Source organism: Polyergus mexicanus, unplaced genomic scaffold, assembly GCF_030449975.1.
Source record: "Polyergus mexicanus isolate NDT 795.1 unplaced genomic scaffold, iyPolMexi1.0 SCAF_7, whole genome shotgun sequence".
Classification (NCBI taxonomy): Eukaryota; Metazoa; Arthropoda; class Insecta; order Hymenoptera; family Formicidae; genus Polyergus; species Polyergus mexicanus.
Genome location: NW_027223327.1, coordinates 9306401 through 9324278, shown reverse-complemented (window position 1 = coordinate 9324278; position 17878 = coordinate 9306401). Strand labels below are relative to the sequence as shown.

Sequence of the window (17878 nt, the reverse complement as noted above, 5' to 3'; positions counted from 1 at the left end):
ATTATTTTAATCATTCATAAATAGATAATATATTGTAATAAAATTGTATATTAAATAAAAATATATTATATATTTTATATTTTTTTCGAGCTATATATATTTATATTTCTATTATAAAATACTCAAAACCCATAAAAATATATATATATATATATATATATATTTTAATCTAGATTACACAAAATTACAATTTTCAAACTTTTTAATTTTTGCGGTTAGCAAAGATCCTGCTTAGCGAAGATTCAAACCTCCTTAGCAGAAACTTGACCTCTATACGATATTGTAGAAATCTGTTGCGATTTGCTGAGAATCGTGGCTATATAGTTCCACGTTCATGTTTCATAAATATAGTTAGCGTTACTGGTCGTCACCGGTCCCCGTCACATCTGTTTTTGACATGTTTAGCGTGATATTTAGAACTGTATCTTTTCGTGAATATATTTCTTCGAATTCAAGAGAAAGATTAAGATGTCAAAAATGAATTCGAAAGACAAGGATAATAAGACATTGCACGATAAATTGAAGCAGTTCTTTCGCATAAATAAAGGTAAGTATTTTATATATATTTCATATATATATATATATATATTTTCTCCTTTTTCGCATACAACTTTTGTTGCACCAGATATATTAATAATCGTATCGGCATTGCAGGAAGTTACAAGAGTCGCGAAGATTTCACTTTGACTCATGATATTGAGAAAGAAATTAGTCCCGATAGTCCAGTGCATCACCGTACCAAGGCGATCAAGGAACTTTCTGATGCAGTACTCAATCAACAATGGGAAGATGTATGTATACATGTGTATAAAAAATTATATCACATTATCTCGTAAATACTTCAAATGGAATAGAGATATTAAATAAAATATATATAATGTGTTTTATGTCTATATAACTTCCTCTATTATTCATACTAGAGAGCAGCCGAACGTCTGTGGAGCCTAGTTCAAGATTTACTCGCAAAGGATGTTCCTCGTGAATATAGGCATTTAACATTAAATTTCCTAAAATGTCTTGTACAAGGACAATATTCGAAACTTTCATCATTGATGCGTGTAAAATTTTTCATGGTTGTGAAGGAGTACGATATACCCGAGGATATTGGTCCTAGGTATTGCAATAAGTTAAAATATATATTATTTCACGATTCTTAAATTTTTGCACTTATTATATATTATTGTATTTAAATATTTCAGATTGGAATTGTTACAAACATTGACAGAACATGGAAAAGATATTTTGCATTTGGAAGAAAGAATGGGACCTTTCTTGTTAGAATGGATGCCTACGGTAACAGTTGGAGATGGGAAAAGAGGAGCCGAGTTCTTATCTCTTCTTGTAAATGTTATCAAATTTAACTCAGCTTACATCGACGAGGATATTGTATCTGGTCTTGTTCAGTAAATACTTTAACATTTTTCTCCAGATTAAATCATTCAATGCAACAATTTATTATAAATATTATATTATTTCTTTCAGGTATATCTCCCATTTGTGTTATTATAGTAATAATACCGAAGTTGTTTCTGGATGCTTGGAAGCCCTTGATGCAATTATGTGTTATAGTAATTTGCAATCAGACTCATTACAAACGTTTATTATAGCTTTATGCAGAAGTGTAAATGTTGAGACTTATTGCCAAACAAGCTGGAAGGTACAAATAATGATATATAATATCTAAATTTAATAATATAAATTTCTTTTTTTTATTAATTGTATTGTACATACTGAAAATGAAGATATTAGATATTCCTGCAAGTTGTATATATAATTACTTGTACAATATATATATATATATATGGTTTTATTTTAATTATAAATTATAAATTAATAATAATTTTTATTTTTATAAAATTTTAACAAATTTTAAATTATTTATTTCCTATATATTGATTTGTAAACAAAATATAAATGTGTAAATCATAATGTAATATATTCTTTACAGTTCAATCATAATGTAATATAAATTTTACATATTTTTTACATGTTATTTTTATAGATTATGCGGAATTTATTAGGGACACATATGGGTCATTGCGCTTTATATACTATGTGTCGGTTGCTACAAGATGTAAATTTTCAACGTGATGTTCGTTTACTTCGAGGAGCAGTGTTTTATGTAAATATGGGTTTGTGGGGTGCACATAGAATACCAAAATTAGAATGTACACCAGCATCTGTTTTGCCCTCATTTTATCAGGTGTGTATCAAAAGTATAACTATATAATATTATACAAGTACAAAGTATAATAATTTATTTACATTGCCAGGCTCTACAATGCAATCATCCAATTGTTATGTATGAAGTTACCTTATCGATACAAAGATTGGTGAACAAATATGGTAATGAATTATGGGATCCTACATGGAGTATTATTCTTGATATTATAGAACAAATTATTACTCACACTGGTAAGAGTTATTGAAATGTTTTATAGAGTTATTCTACAATGAGCATTAGGAGCTACAATATAATAATAATGATTTTTATACATTGTCCAGAAACTAGTAATCAACCGGCAACTAGACAGGTTTCTATGAGTTTACATGAAACAGTTACCAATATTGAAAGTTTACTTGATGCAAATAATTATAATGGTTGTATTCAACGCTTTTATGATCTTGTTGAACGTTGCAGCGATTCTCGACCTGTAAGTGGATAAATGTATATAAAATATATTTGCATAATACTTAGTGATTATTTTTATTTCTAGGAAGGATCTGTATTAAAGTTAATTGAATACAGAGCATCTATGATAGGTCCTACATATTACCAATGGCAGACCAAATTAGGATCTCTGATGGAACGTTATTATAAAAATGAAACACGTACAACAATTAGGATGAAAGTTCTTGATACTCTGACCAACGTTATTCGCGTTAATAGGTATCATGTATAAATTATTTTTTTGTTACTTCCAATTTTAATTTAAAAATACATTTATCACAATTATGTTATCACAATTGCATACACTATTACTATATATATATATATATATAGTAATAGTGTATGCAATTGTGATGACATAATTGTGATAAATGTATTTTTAAATTTTTATATATATATATATTTTATAATTTTTATATATATATATATATATATATATATATATATATATATATATTATAAATGTATATTCAATAGATCTAGATACGAAGATGAACTTATTGAACGAATTGTTGTACCACATACGCAACATGTGGATATAGATCCAGATATTACAATACGTACCGTTACAGCAAATTTATTAATAGACCTATGTTTGGAATGTGATACCAAGCGATGTATAGAACTTTTGGACATATTGGAAAAGGTATTAAAATTATTTGTTAGAGTAATTAAAGAATAATAGAAAGAATATTATATATATATATATATATATATATATATATATATCTTTATAATGGTTTTTGTTTATTTAGATAATCAACAAGCCTTTTACATCGGACATTCCAATTTCTATGGATGCAGACATCAAAGATGTAAAAACTGCTGTTGTTGGAATTATAAAGATATTCACTTCCAAGATCTATCGCTTGCCGTCGAGTCATGCGATTTATGCTTATAAGATTTTGGTGAATCATCTTGAACAACACTACAAAGAACCGTCCGTTTTTCATGACGTATCAACAACACGTTATTTGGTAATTATTTTGATATTAAAATAAAAGCTGTCATAGATATATAAATATATAAACACATAATATATAATATATATTGCAGATTTTTGAGTGTTTTTTTAAAATCAGAGCAAATTCTCTGTGTCACCTCGGTATGCTAGAAACACCAAATGCAACTCGATTTAGCCCCTATCTTGTTTTGGAACATGGTGCAACTGAGCGTATGAACAGTGCAGGTGGAGGTAATAGTCCTCCACCAGCTAGTCCTGCGCCATTGCAGCATTTATCTTGTCATATTACATCAATGTCTTTAACTCATGGATGTAAAACTATTATTTCATGCATCAAACAAGAAAAAGGTAAGATGTCTTTTTAATAAAATTTTCATAGCTTTAAGGGAAACTATATATGCAAAATCTTTATATTCGTTATATTTTTTGACAGATTGGAAAGTTTTATATTTAATATTAAAGGAATTACCACAAGTGATGCAGAATAGGGCCCTGGTATTATCTCGTCATAGTAATGATATAGATTTCTTTGCAGCAGCTTTATGTTCAATGGTCAGTTAACTTGCACTTTATATACTTAGTGTTCATAAATATTATATTATTTTTTATCATATTTTACTTATTAATTTAAATAAATTCAATCTTTAGGTGAGTGACAAGAGTCTGCGTCTCCCCGAATCACTTTATAATGTTCCACCAAAGTTTACTCTTTCCGAATTTCGGGTCTACGTTTTCCCAGTGTTAGCATCTCTAGCATCATATCACGCGCATTTGGAACCCAATCTACAACAACGTTTAATAAAATGTCTAGAAGTATGACATGTGTCCTTATGCATAGTAGCAAGTTAATAAATATCACAGAAATAAAAAACTTTTTTTCGTCTCTCAACACAAAATATTTTAATTCATTTTTAGGTTGGCCTTACAGCAAAATGTGCGAGCCAATGTGTAACCAGTCTCACAATCTGCACACTAGAAATGCGCGATGCAATGAATAAACTTTTAACAGAAGTGTTATTAAATTTATCAAAGATCTCCGCAACGATCTATATTGCTATACCTATTTTAGAATTTTTATCAAGTAAGTATTGTATCATCATAAATAAATTTGCTCAATAAAATCTTTAACTTATTAATAATTGTAATAAATTTCTCTATTCTAGCTCTAACTAGACTACCAAAAGTTTTTGCCAGTTTCATTGGGGATCAGTATATGTCTGTATTTGCAATACTACTGCCATACACTAATCCTTTTAAATACAATCATTATACAGTATCTTTGGCTCATCATGTAATTGCAGTCTGGTTTTTAAAGTGTAGACTTCCTTTTCGGAGAGATTTTGTTAAATTTATTATTACAGTATGTATCAATGTTAATCACAAGATTATTTGAAAATATTGAACAAAAGATCATCTTCAACTATTACTCTTTCTCTTTTCTAAAAAACAGGGATTGAAAGCAAATGTGATAGTTCCTTTTGAGGAAGGGCATTTGATGAAGTCTGATTTTAGTATCATCAATGAAGATTCTTCAAATAGAAAACGTAGTTCCAGTTTAACTGAACAAGTAATAATATATTTATATTAAAATTCATGATAATTATGTTTACAAAAGTACATTCTAATAACTTTAGATAACAAATTCTAAATTTATAATTGATATTTACACATACATGTGTGTATGTAGTGTAATTACAATCGTAAATTTAGAGTTCGTTATTTGTATGCATATTTTTTTAAAATTATTTAATATAAATTAAATATACATATATATATATATATATATATATATATGTGTGTGTGTTTTTATAGGGTAGTAGAGGTCGAAGAGAAAGACCGATAATGGCGAATCGAATGATAGGAGAAAGTAGAGCTTTAGATTTAAAACCTCCAATTGATGAAGCTTTAATGAACTTTCATATTGAACTTACTGAAACTTGTATTGACTTAATGGCTCGTTATACATTTTCGAATTATTCGGCGCGGCCTAAAAGGTGATTCTAAGTAATTGAATAAAATAAAAGATATAACACTCCGAAAGATATTGAAAGATATGGTGAAGAATATAATATATTATTGACAATAGATTACCAGCTGCTGATTTCCTTCTTAAGGAAGGTCAGTCAATGACTTGGATTCTTGGCAATAAACTTATCACGGTAACGACAAGTGGTTGCAGTAATAAAGCTATGCGCGGTGGGCTTTGCGATAATTGTTGGGCGGCATGTAAACCTGGCCTTCTATTACTGGATCATACAAGAACGTCTCAGTTAAACTTGCAACGTACTTCAAGTGTTGAGGTTCTTTATCTTTAGATATACATATATATGATACAATTTACAGTATTCATTATTGCTTCTTTTTACATATTAAAAATAATATGAAAAATTGTAATATATTTAAGAAAAATGTGTTACATAAGAAATCATATTCATAGACATCGAAGGAAGACAAATTATCCAGACAATCCTCTGGTGGCCATGGAAGTTCAACCGCGAATACTGCTACGAATTCTCCCACAGAGGAATCAAAAAAATCTACGGAAGACTCTGATAGTGCGAAAAAGGAATTTCTTATAGAGAAGACTGACAAGGATCAGATTGAATTGTCAAAACTAGGACAGATATTGAATAGCGACAGACAAGATGGGCACATACTTTGCGCTTGTTGGTGTCAAGGATGGGCTGAAATATACGTGCGTAGACCCACGGGCGATATGTCATGGATTACGAGAATACAAAACTCTACACAATTTGAAACTCCTATGGATTTTCCTGCACATGACATTATGGCTCTATATATGCCAAATCAAGAGATAATACCGAATAAGCAACAAGAGGCTGCATCAGAATATTCTGATGATGAAGCAGAGGTATTTTTAAAATAATTAAGCTCTAATAATAATAAAAATAATCAACTATTGATGAATCATTAAAAAAAAACTTTTGTATAATATATATTTTTTATACATTTTTTTCTCTTAATGCAGGATATACCAAACAAAAATATTAATCAGTCACAGAGCGAATCCAGTGTCAAATCCGTGTTATCTTCTGTATCGTCAGGTCCCATTGCAATACCAGGTTCACCAGCTCGACCTAGCCCATCTCGACAAAGCTCAAGAGATAGTTTAGAAAGCTTAGAGGAAGGTGAAGAAGGTATGTATTATCTAAATATAATTATATAAATATTCTTGTTTTATTTTTTAAATAAATTTTTAAAATAATATAAACATTTTTCGTAGATATGCGGCGTTCCAGAAATCCAGTGCGCCGATCGAATTCCAGTCCAGAAATGAGCGCTAATTGGAAAAATCCATTCTTAAATAAAGAGAAACTAAATGTACAGCAGCAACTTGATAAAGATTTTACTTGCTCAGATTTAGAAATTAAATTGGATGCAGAATTGAAGAAACATTCAAAAAATATTTATACAAAAGACATGAGGTATATTTCTCAAAAATTTCACATATACAAGTATATTATTACAATTAATTAATAATTTATTTAATAATTTTTATATTGATCTTTTTTGTTATTCTTAGTATTATTAAATTCGTGATTATTATTAAAGAACGCTATTTTTTATAACTATATCTAAAATTGTTTTTTTATTCGTTATTTAATTTATAGAGTTAGTTGTGAAGCTATACCGGAAGAAATATTTGGTATGGGAACAACTCCACCTTCCTCGGAAAATATTGGAGACCATCCAAGCGCATTACGTTCGCAACGTTCCTATCCAGGAGCGACGCAAATTACTCAAAATATTTCAGTAACCGTTAGCAATACTGTACCGCCATCACCGACAACTGTACAGGTAGACGATACTAATAAAGTAACATAAAATTTATACCTAACATTAAGATTATTTTAGGCACCAGGAAATTATTTAGGAATACAAATACGCCCGACACAAATACAATCATCTACTTCAAAAGCGCCACAATCACCCACTCAAATTTATTCTCGTATATCTAGTCTTGATTATAGTCAGAAACAAATGTCTGTTGAAAATAAACCAGCTGTTGGACGAAACTTTGGAGATAAAGTATACCAAGAGAGAATTGAATTTTTTCAAAATAATTTCTTTTATTCACATATACATCATATCATTTATAATTGATCATTTTTCCAGCAAAAGGATGAGAGGCCGGATCCATCTATGTTGCCTCCTTTACCTATAACTATACCTTTCCGCGACAGAGGCCACACGATCTCTGTTATGAGCCCAGTAAAAAAATCACGAGGGGAGTGGGATAACATGCGACGAGGCAATTCACCTCGCGTAAAAGACCCGCCACGAACAGGCATTAATCCAAGGTTGTATATTGCTATATCCTTTTCAATTAAATCTATTACATGTTTTAGAATTTTTTATTGCAACATAATATATCATGATTTTCTGGAAAATCATATTGTTGTGTTACAGTTTTGTATTCCTTCAACTTTACCATGCAGCGCACTTTGGCACTACCACAGAAAAACCTTTGTTAGTTCCACAAACAACAGCTATACAACGCGCGGTGACAAATTTAGATAGAATACAACCATACGAGACTCATAAAATTGGAGTGCTTTATGTTGGTCCGGGACAAGCTTCGAATGAAACTGAGATTTTGGCAAATCAGCACGGTCCCCTTCGTTACACCGAATTTTTGAAACGTTTGGGTACGTTAATTCGACTAAAAGATGTTGATGAGAATGTATTCTTAGGTGGATTAGATCGTAACGGTGAAAATGGAGATTTTGCTTATATTTGGCAAGACGATGTTACGCAGGTTTGTAATCGATATTTCGTATTAAATTAATTCAGATGGCATTTTTGCAATTTTTTATTTAATAACTCGAAAACTTTTTAGGTAGCTTTTCATGTTGCAACACTAATGCCCACAAAAGCAAGTGACCCAAAATGTACATCTAAAAAAACTCACATTGGGAATAATTATGTAACACTTGTTTACAATGAATCTGATGAACCATATAATATACAGACAGTTAAGGTGAAGATGTACAGGATTGAAGTACCTTTATAAATTCTGTTGTAAGATATTTTCATGTTTAATTCATTTTCTTACACATTCTTTCAGGGTCAATTTAATTATGCCTGCGTTGTGATACAACCTTTAGATCATGGTACTAATCAAGTCACGGTACAAGCGCGAGAGGAATTGGCTGAGCATATCGGTCACAGCGAGCCTAAAATAATTTCTGACCAAAATCTGGCGATTCTTTCACGACAACTTGCTTTGCACGCTAATGTAAGTATGTGTAAAAATTTTTACAAGAAAGAATAGATACAATATAAATGTATAATTTACAGCTCGCCTCAATGGTTTGTTCATCTTTGAAACAAAATAGTCACAATCCATACGCCTCTAATTGGTTGGAGCGATTACGCCATATCAAGCGGCTAAGAAACAGAGTATTGCAAGAATCTGTTAACAATAATCCGGATACCGCTGCGGACGAATTATCGCCGAGAACTAACAAGCGTGTTTATATGGACGATTTTACGGAATATACAACATAGTTTTATTGTATAACATGATAACTGTATATTGAAAATGAGAATGATGAGACTAAATCCGATTATGCATTGAAAGTTAACATATTAAATGCATTAATTATCGAATTGTTTAGAAATTGGAAAATATTTTCAATTTGCAAATTGAAAAAATATGAATTTTATTATAATATATTATCAGATCTTATATTAATTGTAATCAATGTGCTTTTTTGCTTGCAACATAAAAAAACTAAGTATATCATCTTTTACATCAATATATATAGACAGTCTGTGGGAGCAATTATCTCTTCGTACCAAGTATCTATATAAATGGATGCAAGAAACATTAAAATTATTTTTATTTTGTTTTGAATAGAATATTTATATCTTTATCAAAATTCTGTTATTCACATTGAACAGCATAACCGATTGATAAATTATTTTAATCGGGAAACATAAACTAAAAAATCATACTTAAAAATTGCCATAATATATTGTAAACAGAGTTCAATATAATTTGAATCAAATTTTTTATTTCAACGCGTCGACGTGATGAAAAATCTTGTTACGTCGTTGTGTTTTATTATTGATAGGTATAAAAAATAATTTTTATAACAAAATATGACTTCAAAATTATACTAGCATTTTAATTCCTGGCTCGTATAAATATCAGATACATTTATATTCATAATTATGGCTCCACTCGGGAAAACTTCACGAGATGCATTGAAGCACTGCATTAACCAATCAAGATAAAGAGATCTTTACTCTTTTTGTCCTGATTGGTCAATGAGAGACTGCGACTGCGACTTCCCGACTTCAGCCTATCATACTTGTGACTCCGAGAGTTGTGTGTCTGCTCTCTGCTTTCTGCTATAGTTTTATCAGTCGTATATCGTATACTGGTATACACGGGTATAGTACTGCTTTTTGCATAATAAGATATCATGTCAAATAAACATTTATTTCTTCCATCTGGATTTCCACGAGCACCTCTCGGTCTTGGGATCGGACGTTACGTCTGTCAGCTACAGAGGATAACTTTAAAGTTCTGCAAAAACCATGGTACAAGTAGAGGAATGAGGTAATTTTTGTCTAACCTATTTTTTAATATTTTTGTGGATACTCTTCGTACACGATAATGAAGGATTATTAAACCAATGTGTAATTTTGTGCACAGAGGTTTTATAGAACACGATCTAGTTCAATTTGCAAGAGAACATCCAGGAGTCGTTGTGTACACTAAACCAAGAAGACACAGGCATCCAGTTATAGTTGCAGAGTATTGTATGCATCTAAGAAATAAATGATTATTTTTAAATCAACGTGATACTGATATAAGTATATTTTGTGTCTAGTAAATGGCGGTAGACACTGGATGGATGTTGCTAATTATAGTCGGGATGATATTATAAAGTGGGTGGAGCTATTGCGTACACAGATTCACAACAGTTCTTCGTTGAGATTGCGCAAGCTGTGGCATACAGATTTTCCATCAATCCAAGGCCCATGGACACCATTTACCTTTAAAGAACCCAAGTTAAACTTGGCAAAGTTTCCTAATGTAATTATATTTTACTCAAGACAAGAAAATTGTTGAATTAAAAAGATTAATAATATTGTACATATAATGCATGTTAAAAACCATGTTTTTTATTAAAATAGGATATATATTCCAAGAGATTTTACATATATTATACTATATACATATATATATATTTATTCTTTCCTTTTGTAGAAAGAGCTTGGTGCATCTGTTAAATTACATCCCACAGCAACGGAGCAACTTATTGAATTATTCAAAGCCCAGCAGTTGGCTAATGAAAACAGGAAAGATGACTCTGTAGCTGTTCAGCAAGATACTGAACATGATGTTCGAAGAACATAATTTCTAATAGTTTTTCTCATTTTCAATATTTATAATGTATATATAGCATAAAATATATACAGTACAGAAAGTAGAATTATATATTTGGATTAAATAACCAATATACATACAACAGAAAAATTATTTAGCAGTTTTATATATTATCAAGTGTACAGTGTACATTTTATATATATATATATATATATATAGTAAATGTGAATTTTTTTCACAAAAATCTTAGATTTTTTCTTCTCGATTTTATAATCATACATTTTTTTAAATAAAACAATGAAATACCGTGTTTCCTGGTTGTTTTTTTTATTTTTTTTTATGTTACATTTAAAAGTGTAATAATATTACATTTAAAACAGTTAAAAGTGTTTACAAAAAAACTCGATTATATATACATATCTCATAACAAGATATATCCATACAATATTTAATTAAAGTTAAAAGACTTAAGACAATACACAAGTATTTTGATCTAATTTTTTTTCATCATAAAATAAGCAGTAACATAGAGCATTGAATCGTATATATTGGATTGTATATCGCGAAATATTGAATTAATATAATCTTGAAAATCATTATTTGGGTTTTCTTGATTTGGATTTGGATCTGTTGTTTTCTGTAAAAGAAAAAAATATATATCTTAATGATGCTATAAATCCATATTTATTTATCAAACATTAATTAATGCATGCATTCTAGTTGGATCTTTTATGTGGTATTCATATATATATGTCAGATATATTGAAAATTACCATTGATTTGGTTTTCTTTACATATGAATCATTATATTTTATAATAATTATACTTAATCATACATTTGCTGTGCACTTCTATTTTCAGAGAAATTATTCTTTTATATAAATATAGATAACACATTATAAAATACGCACGTATATTCTTAGGAAAACGTACAGTTTGAATCGAGCCATTATCGGAATGTAAATTTGGACTTGGCCCACCTAGTATAACAAAATCATTGCAGAAAGTTGAATTTGGAGCACCATACGATACTGTCGGAATATCTGGAAAACCAGTCTAAAAAAATTTTTTTTAATGAAAACATGCATCTTCATCACATTTATCTTTCATTATTAATAAAAATTACAGAAATATATTTTATAAAAAAAATCTAATTCATGAATTATTTGAATAACTACCATTTGATTCATTGGATTGACATCTTTAACTTTAGAATTTGCCTGATTATCCTTTTTGTTGTTGCTCTACAATAAAATAATATTCAATGGTTTTTAAATTTTTTATTTATTCATACACATTTTCAATACATCAATAGTGAAATAATCTTATCTTTTTTGAAATATTAGCTTTTAGACAATCTATATAGCATATATATATATATATATATATAAAATAGTATTATTAGGAATATATTATCATTATATAAAAATAGAATATACATTTATATTTTATAAGAATGACATAATTTTTATTATGTAACCAATACATACAGAATATACTTTTTAGATTTTAATGTATACATATGATATTATATGTTAGATTTATGATATTAATATAAACTTATATATCATATATGTGTATAGAAGAAAACACAAATGTGACATTACCATTTATTGTTAATCTTTTTTCAAACTTTTTCATTTTTTTTTCTTATTTTTTACCTTTGAAACACCAATTTGTTGCGTTAGATTCATTTTTGCTTCTTCCATCGGATTTAGTACATTATTTATCTATAACATGAAATAAATAATATAAAGATGTATAAAATAATAAAGAATAAATAATATAAAGAATATTAAAAAATAAATAATATTAAGATATATATACATAAGCTAAAAATTTTAATGTTACATTTTTAATATTTTCAAACAAATATGTATTTTTTTATTTTTTGGATACTTTACATTACATATTACAAAATTTTTTAACCTAATCATCATTATAATTACCTTATTATCATGTGGCTTAAAATTAGGCTTAAAATTAGGGCCTTTGCAACATTGGGTAAAATGATTTACATCACCACATTTTGTACATTTTGATCCCCAAGCAGGACACTTTCCTTGTGGATGTTGACAATTACATCTCCAACATTTTTTCTTTATATCATTGTTCGGCGGTTTCTGTATGGAGCTTACGGATTCTGTGCTTTCTTTAGTGACTTCTTTCATCTTTTCCATATTAATATTGTGATCATTATAAATCGCTACCAGTTTCGGCAAATCTAAATTTTTTGTTTCCAAAAATTTTTTACGAAGTATTTTGTCTTGAGTGCCAAGAATGATTTTATCTCGTATAATACTATCCGTTATGTCATTAAAATTGCAAGTTTTTGCTTTTTCCTATAAACGAAAATTTCAACATCAAACAAACTATTCATAACAAGAAAAGTATATTGCAATTATAACATACTTTCAAAATATTTATATACTGTTCAATGGTTTCATTTTGTTTCCTGTCTCTTGTAAAAAATTGGAATCGCTCAACCACTTCATTTTTTGGTGGATTAAAGAATTCTTCTAATTTTGCAATCAATATATCCATATCATCTTTATCTTGTGGATTGTCAAAAGACATAGTTTGTATGGCATCAATACCAATTTTTCCAATGCGATTTTTTAAGAGATTTGCACGAATTTCATTGGATTTATCGATATATCCAGTTACTTTCATAAATATGATAAAATCTTCCTTCCAACTATGCCAATTACTAGCCATATCATTAGATTTTGTTAAAGGATCCGGAGCACGAGCATGTGCTTCCATCATGAATGCCAAGTTTACTAAAAAGGATAAGATAAATCTTCCTTTAAAATAAAATTATTCTCCTTAATTTTATTTTTTAATTTACATTAATACACAATGTAAATAAAGGTAAATAATCCCTATTGTATCTTTGTTATATGTAGAATATAAATTACATACTCTGAAGACTCTTAAGATTGAGTTTTAATAATTAAACAAAATAATATTATATATAATAAACATCTTTTCAAAATAAAGGGCAATAACATTAATGAAGAAAGTATAGCAAAGTTTATATATCAAAGTTCTAAAAGTATAGCTTTCAAATAATAAGTTACAAAAATATATGGTTGCGAATGTTATCTCTTCCAAGATAAAATTAATCATTTTTTGATGAAGAAAGAATGAGATCTTGAAAACAATCAATATCTATATTTTAATAAAGTAAATAATACATTTTATCTAATATATAACTCTAATGTATATATTTGTATATAGTATATAATTATAACTTCGAAACTTATCATTATAATTTTTTTTTTCATTTATATATAATATTAATTACTTTAAATAAATAAAACTGTGTCAATAAACATTCAAAAATTGTTAATATTAGTCATCTTAGCGATAATATATTTTAATAATCTTATCAATATTATTATTAAAAATTTTATTACATAAATAAGTTAACGATATTGTAGCTTAAGTCTAAAAAACATGATAAAAATAGCATATGTGTGCTTAATCATAGCTGTGCAATTTATTTTTCTCATTTATATATGAAAAAATAATAATTTATATATAGACATAAGAATAGATTAAACACACTTGTAAAAGATTGTTAAACTTCAATATGCACAGTACAAAAGAATTGTTGCGAATTTCATCCGCCATATTCGATTTCATATGACGTGTTCGATATAATTCACAATAGTTTGCGTTATTAATACAATTTTTAAGCGATATTATGCTAATCTTCTACATTATATAAAGCTATAGATAATGCATTTACCTGTTTGTTAAATGTACACTCTTTACAAAATAAAAATGTTTTACGCTTTTTCGACGCGCAGAGTACTTAACTCACACTTCGTACGTAACTTGGGTGTGACGACGTTATTTCTTCGTTTTATCCGTCCGTGATCGTGATGACCGTGACTGCAGTATATACATAGCGTAGATTCAAGTTTTGCATTTTATTGCTCGCTGCCAGCGCGTGACCGTGTACGTGTAATGCGCAGAACTCTCTGCGCATTACACGTACACGGTTCACGCTTGATACGTATCCCTCTACACGCGCTGGCACGGGCATAAAACGCATCACTGACACATAGTCGTGTGTGGTAGTGGTAGTGATATAATCACGCTGGGCTTCGGAAAATTCACTTACGTATATGAACGAAGGGTATTCCCCAGTCCTCGAAGCATGTATATATACATTTATAGATATAAGACTGTGTTCCGATTCCCCACCCGGGTGTACCCGATATTGTAGATACGTGACATATACTCTTAGACATATATAAATGGAAGGGGAATGTCTTTGTTTGCCGATAGAAAAACATGTCGGAAGGAAGTGAGAAAGAAAATCATAGTTGCCTCTCTCTTGTGAGTAACTGGTGAAAAGTGCGCATGCACGGCTTGGGCCAATGAAAAATAAGTTACATTAATCACATGTGCGTGTATACAAAAGTATATATATACAGATACGATGCTTGTGTGTGTAGTTACTCACAAGAGAGAGGCGTCTACGATTTTCTTCTCATTTTCTTCCGACACTTTTCAGCCTTCTGTTCCCCTTCCATTTATATAAATATATATTCTAAGCATATACTATAATATCGAGTGCATCCGGGTGGGGAATCGAAACACAGCATCAAAAGGCCCAACCACTCATATCAATCGGTGTCTAGGGTAATCTAGGGATAACCAGCAACGATCGACCAATCAGAGAGTTCTATTTTGAATTTGACGACGATTTGGGCGATTAAACTTTACAATTTTCGATCTTATTATTTAATTTTCAATGCGCGTAGTTCTCGGCAACTAGTGCTCCCTCTATGTATTTTATATTTTATGGTATATATATTCCTGTGACCGTGTGACGCTAGCGACACGTTCGGAAGAGATCGGAACGAGATAGTCCCGTACGTGGTCGTACCCGTTCGTGGTTTTAGAGCAACGCGAGCAACGTGATCGTCGACGTGATGACGTCAGATCTCGAAGCATAGGCCCGAGAGTAACGCGAGTTTAAAGCCGAGAGCAGGGCGTGAAAATCGTGCGTTCCTTCCGTCATCGGATGAAAAGTATGTGGAAATAGCGGCGCGAGCGCGCGTCTGTGTCCGTCCGTCCGTCCGTTTTTATCCGCGGGATGATTATGTACGATGCTGTTTTAACGTGATACGCGAATACGGTGAGAATAGAGAGTAGTATCATGTTCCGCTGCATTCCGATTTTTAAAGGGTGTAACAGGCAGGTGGAATACGTTGACAAACGTCATTGCTCTCTGCCGTGCGTCCCCGACGACATCCTGCGTTACTCCAGGAGTTTGGAGGAACTTCTGCTGGACGCCAATCATATCCGCGATCTGCCAAAGGTGAGCATCCTGCGGAGCGAAAATCTCATCCCTATCGTATCCATAAATGCGATACAATAAAGACAATATGATACAATATAATGTTTGGGAGAAATTTCTTATTTTTTTATTTTAATTTTTTTTTTTTTTTTTTTACACATCTCTTTCTCGATTCTTTCGTCTTGTATCGCGAGTCTATATCGTGGTATTTGTACTCGGTTTCAGAATTTCTTTCGACTCCAAAGGCTACGAAAGCTTGGCCTGAGCGACAATGAGATACACCGTTTGCCGCCAGACATCCAGAATTTCGAGAATCTCGTGGAGTTGGATGTATCCAGGAACGGTGAGGAAGATTATATTCTCGTATAATCTAGATATAGATTAATATCGACGGCTTCGTTTGCACGCGAGATAACTGTATTGGTGCGTGGACGCCGTTTAGGAATTCAAGTAATTAATCATAATTAATCTCATTAGGAAGCATCTTGTTGATTTCTCACACCCGGCATTGTCGTGTCGTCCCCCTCCTCTCCCCCAATATCATCCTTTACGTTATCGCGTTATTCTCGAGGATTCCGATTTATTTGTACGTGCGAAGGAGAAAGGCGTCGTGCGAAATAACAAAAGGACGACGGCAAGAAGGCCAAGTTAAACGCCTTAATTAAGTATCGTTCCCGGCCGCGACGCAAGGACTTTACGTGGGCGAAGCGCGTCATTTTTTTTTTCTTTTTTTTTTTAAATCTTCCGCGACACGCTCTCGGCAAGGTTCGAAGATACCATTAGCTAACGAAATGCAGGCATAACGGTGTATTTTCCTTCGCTTGTGCCTCTCTGATCGCAAGCGCGTCACCGACACCGCGTCGCGCTGTCGGGCCCCGAGTCGCGCCGAGTCGGGCCGAGTCGGGCCGAGTCGAGTCGAGCCGCCCCGCCTGTCACTGGCGCCTGTCATAAATATTTCCCTACCTGGTATCGTTTTTTCCTTTCCTCGCTTTCCTACCTGTTGCAACGTATAGGTATCTCAATTGTCAAGAGCATGATATTTTGCCATCTGGAAAAAATGTGAGATTTCTTTTTCATCAAGAAAGATATCAGGCAATTATATCGTGGAATTTTATCGAGATACTCGAGGAATTTTTTCGAAAATTTTTCTCTGATAATTTTGCTCTTAAATTCAGGATATGTCTACTCGCTGAAAAAACATGGAAAATGTGAAATTTTTAGGGATTTCTTTTATATTTGAAAAAAAAAAAAAAAAAACTGAGAATTATCATGTATCTTGCGTTTATTCTCTTTTTTCGAACGTTTATTAACAATTTATTTTCAATTAATTGAAATAGAAAATGCGTTTCTTTATTTCATACAATGATGGCTGGCAGCAGAATTGAAAGTATATATTCAACAAAGTATTATAGGTATGTTATGTGTGAACTCGACGGATTCTAAAGAAAGATTTTCATATTAGATTAGTTCTGTGGATGATTGGTTGACCGAGAAAACACAACACACTTTATTGACAGAAACACGGTCGATCATGCAATCATGTTGTCCTTACATTAC

At 30.8% G+C, this 17878-nt stretch overlaps 4 protein-coding genes across 12 annotated transcripts in view; 3 read left to right on the top strand and 1 right to left on the bottom strand.

Annotated features, from left to right (window-relative positions):
- Nucleotides 1-374: 374 nt before the first annotated feature.
- Gig (TSC complex subunit tuberin) lies at nucleotides 375-9335 on the top strand. Its single transcript, XM_070298371.1, has 29 exons — nucleotides 375-547; nucleotides 655-791; nucleotides 921-1114; nucleotides 1200-1403; nucleotides 1483-1657; nucleotides 2003-2203; nucleotides 2274-2415; nucleotides 2506-2654; nucleotides 2718-2890; nucleotides 3149-3317; nucleotides 3427-3648; nucleotides 3728-3983; nucleotides 4069-4187; nucleotides 4284-4448; nucleotides 4551-4716; nucleotides 4799-4995; nucleotides 5086-5202; nucleotides 5448-5629; nucleotides 5722-5935; nucleotides 6073-6507; nucleotides 6625-6793; nucleotides 6880-7081; nucleotides 7268-7454; nucleotides 7512-7685; nucleotides 7773-7957; nucleotides 8067-8415; nucleotides 8497-8637; nucleotides 8725-8895; nucleotides 8958-9335. The coding sequence occupies exons 1-29, from the start codon at nucleotides 469-471 to the stop codon at nucleotides 9165-9167; spliced, it is 5484 nt and encodes a 1827-aa protein (XP_070154472.1). The 5' UTR covers nucleotides 375-468; the 3' UTR covers nucleotides 9168-9335.
- A 633-nt stretch (nucleotides 9336-9968) lies between these two features.
- Mrpl43 (mitochondrial ribosomal protein L43) lies at nucleotides 9969-11183 on the top strand. Its single transcript, XM_070298375.1, has 4 exons — nucleotides 9969-10227; nucleotides 10324-10430; nucleotides 10502-10707; nucleotides 10882-11183. The coding sequence occupies exons 1-4, from the start codon at nucleotides 10091-10093 to the stop codon at nucleotides 11029-11031; spliced, it is 600 nt and encodes a 199-aa protein (XP_070154476.1). The 5' UTR covers nucleotides 9969-10090; the 3' UTR covers nucleotides 11032-11183.
- A 140-nt stretch (nucleotides 11184-11323) lies between these two features.
- On the bottom strand, nucleotides 11324-15053 carry LOC138934521 (uncharacterized). Of its 2 annotated transcripts, none has more exons than XM_070298372.1 (7): nucleotides 14759-15053; nucleotides 13414-13784; nucleotides 12951-13343; nucleotides 12663-12731; nucleotides 12180-12245; nucleotides 11935-12057; nucleotides 11324-11638 (listed from the first exon to the last, which is right to left on the bottom strand). In XM_070298372.1, exons 2-7 carry the CDS (start codon nucleotides 13768-13770, stop codon nucleotides 11495-11497), a joined length of 1152 nt encoding a protein of 383 aa, XP_070154473.1. In that variant the 5' UTR covers nucleotides 13771-13784; nucleotides 14759-15053; the 3' UTR covers nucleotides 11324-11494. The 2 variants fall into 2 exon arrangements, with proteins under 2 accessions (XP_070154473.1, XP_070154475.1); XM_070298374.1 differs by having other exon boundaries at nucleotides 11510-11638; nucleotides 11913-12057; nucleotides 14759-15052.
- An 819-nt stretch (nucleotides 15054-15872) lies between these two features.
- Scrib (scribble planar cell polarity protein) overlaps nucleotides 15873-17878 on the top strand; it is a 29448-nt gene continuing 27442 nt past the window's right edge. For all 8 annotated transcript variants that reach the window (XR_011447217.1, XM_070299447.1, XM_070299444.1 and 5 more), the window contains exons 1-2: nucleotides 15873-16342; nucleotides 16547-16664. Coding sequence is in view for 7 of the 8 variants with exons in the window: in XM_070299447.1 (XP_070155548.1) it covers nucleotides 16181-16342; nucleotides 16547-16664 (280 nt within the window). In the remaining variant the exon portion in view is untranslated. The remainder of the gene's footprint in view (nucleotides 16343-16546; nucleotides 16665-17878) is intronic.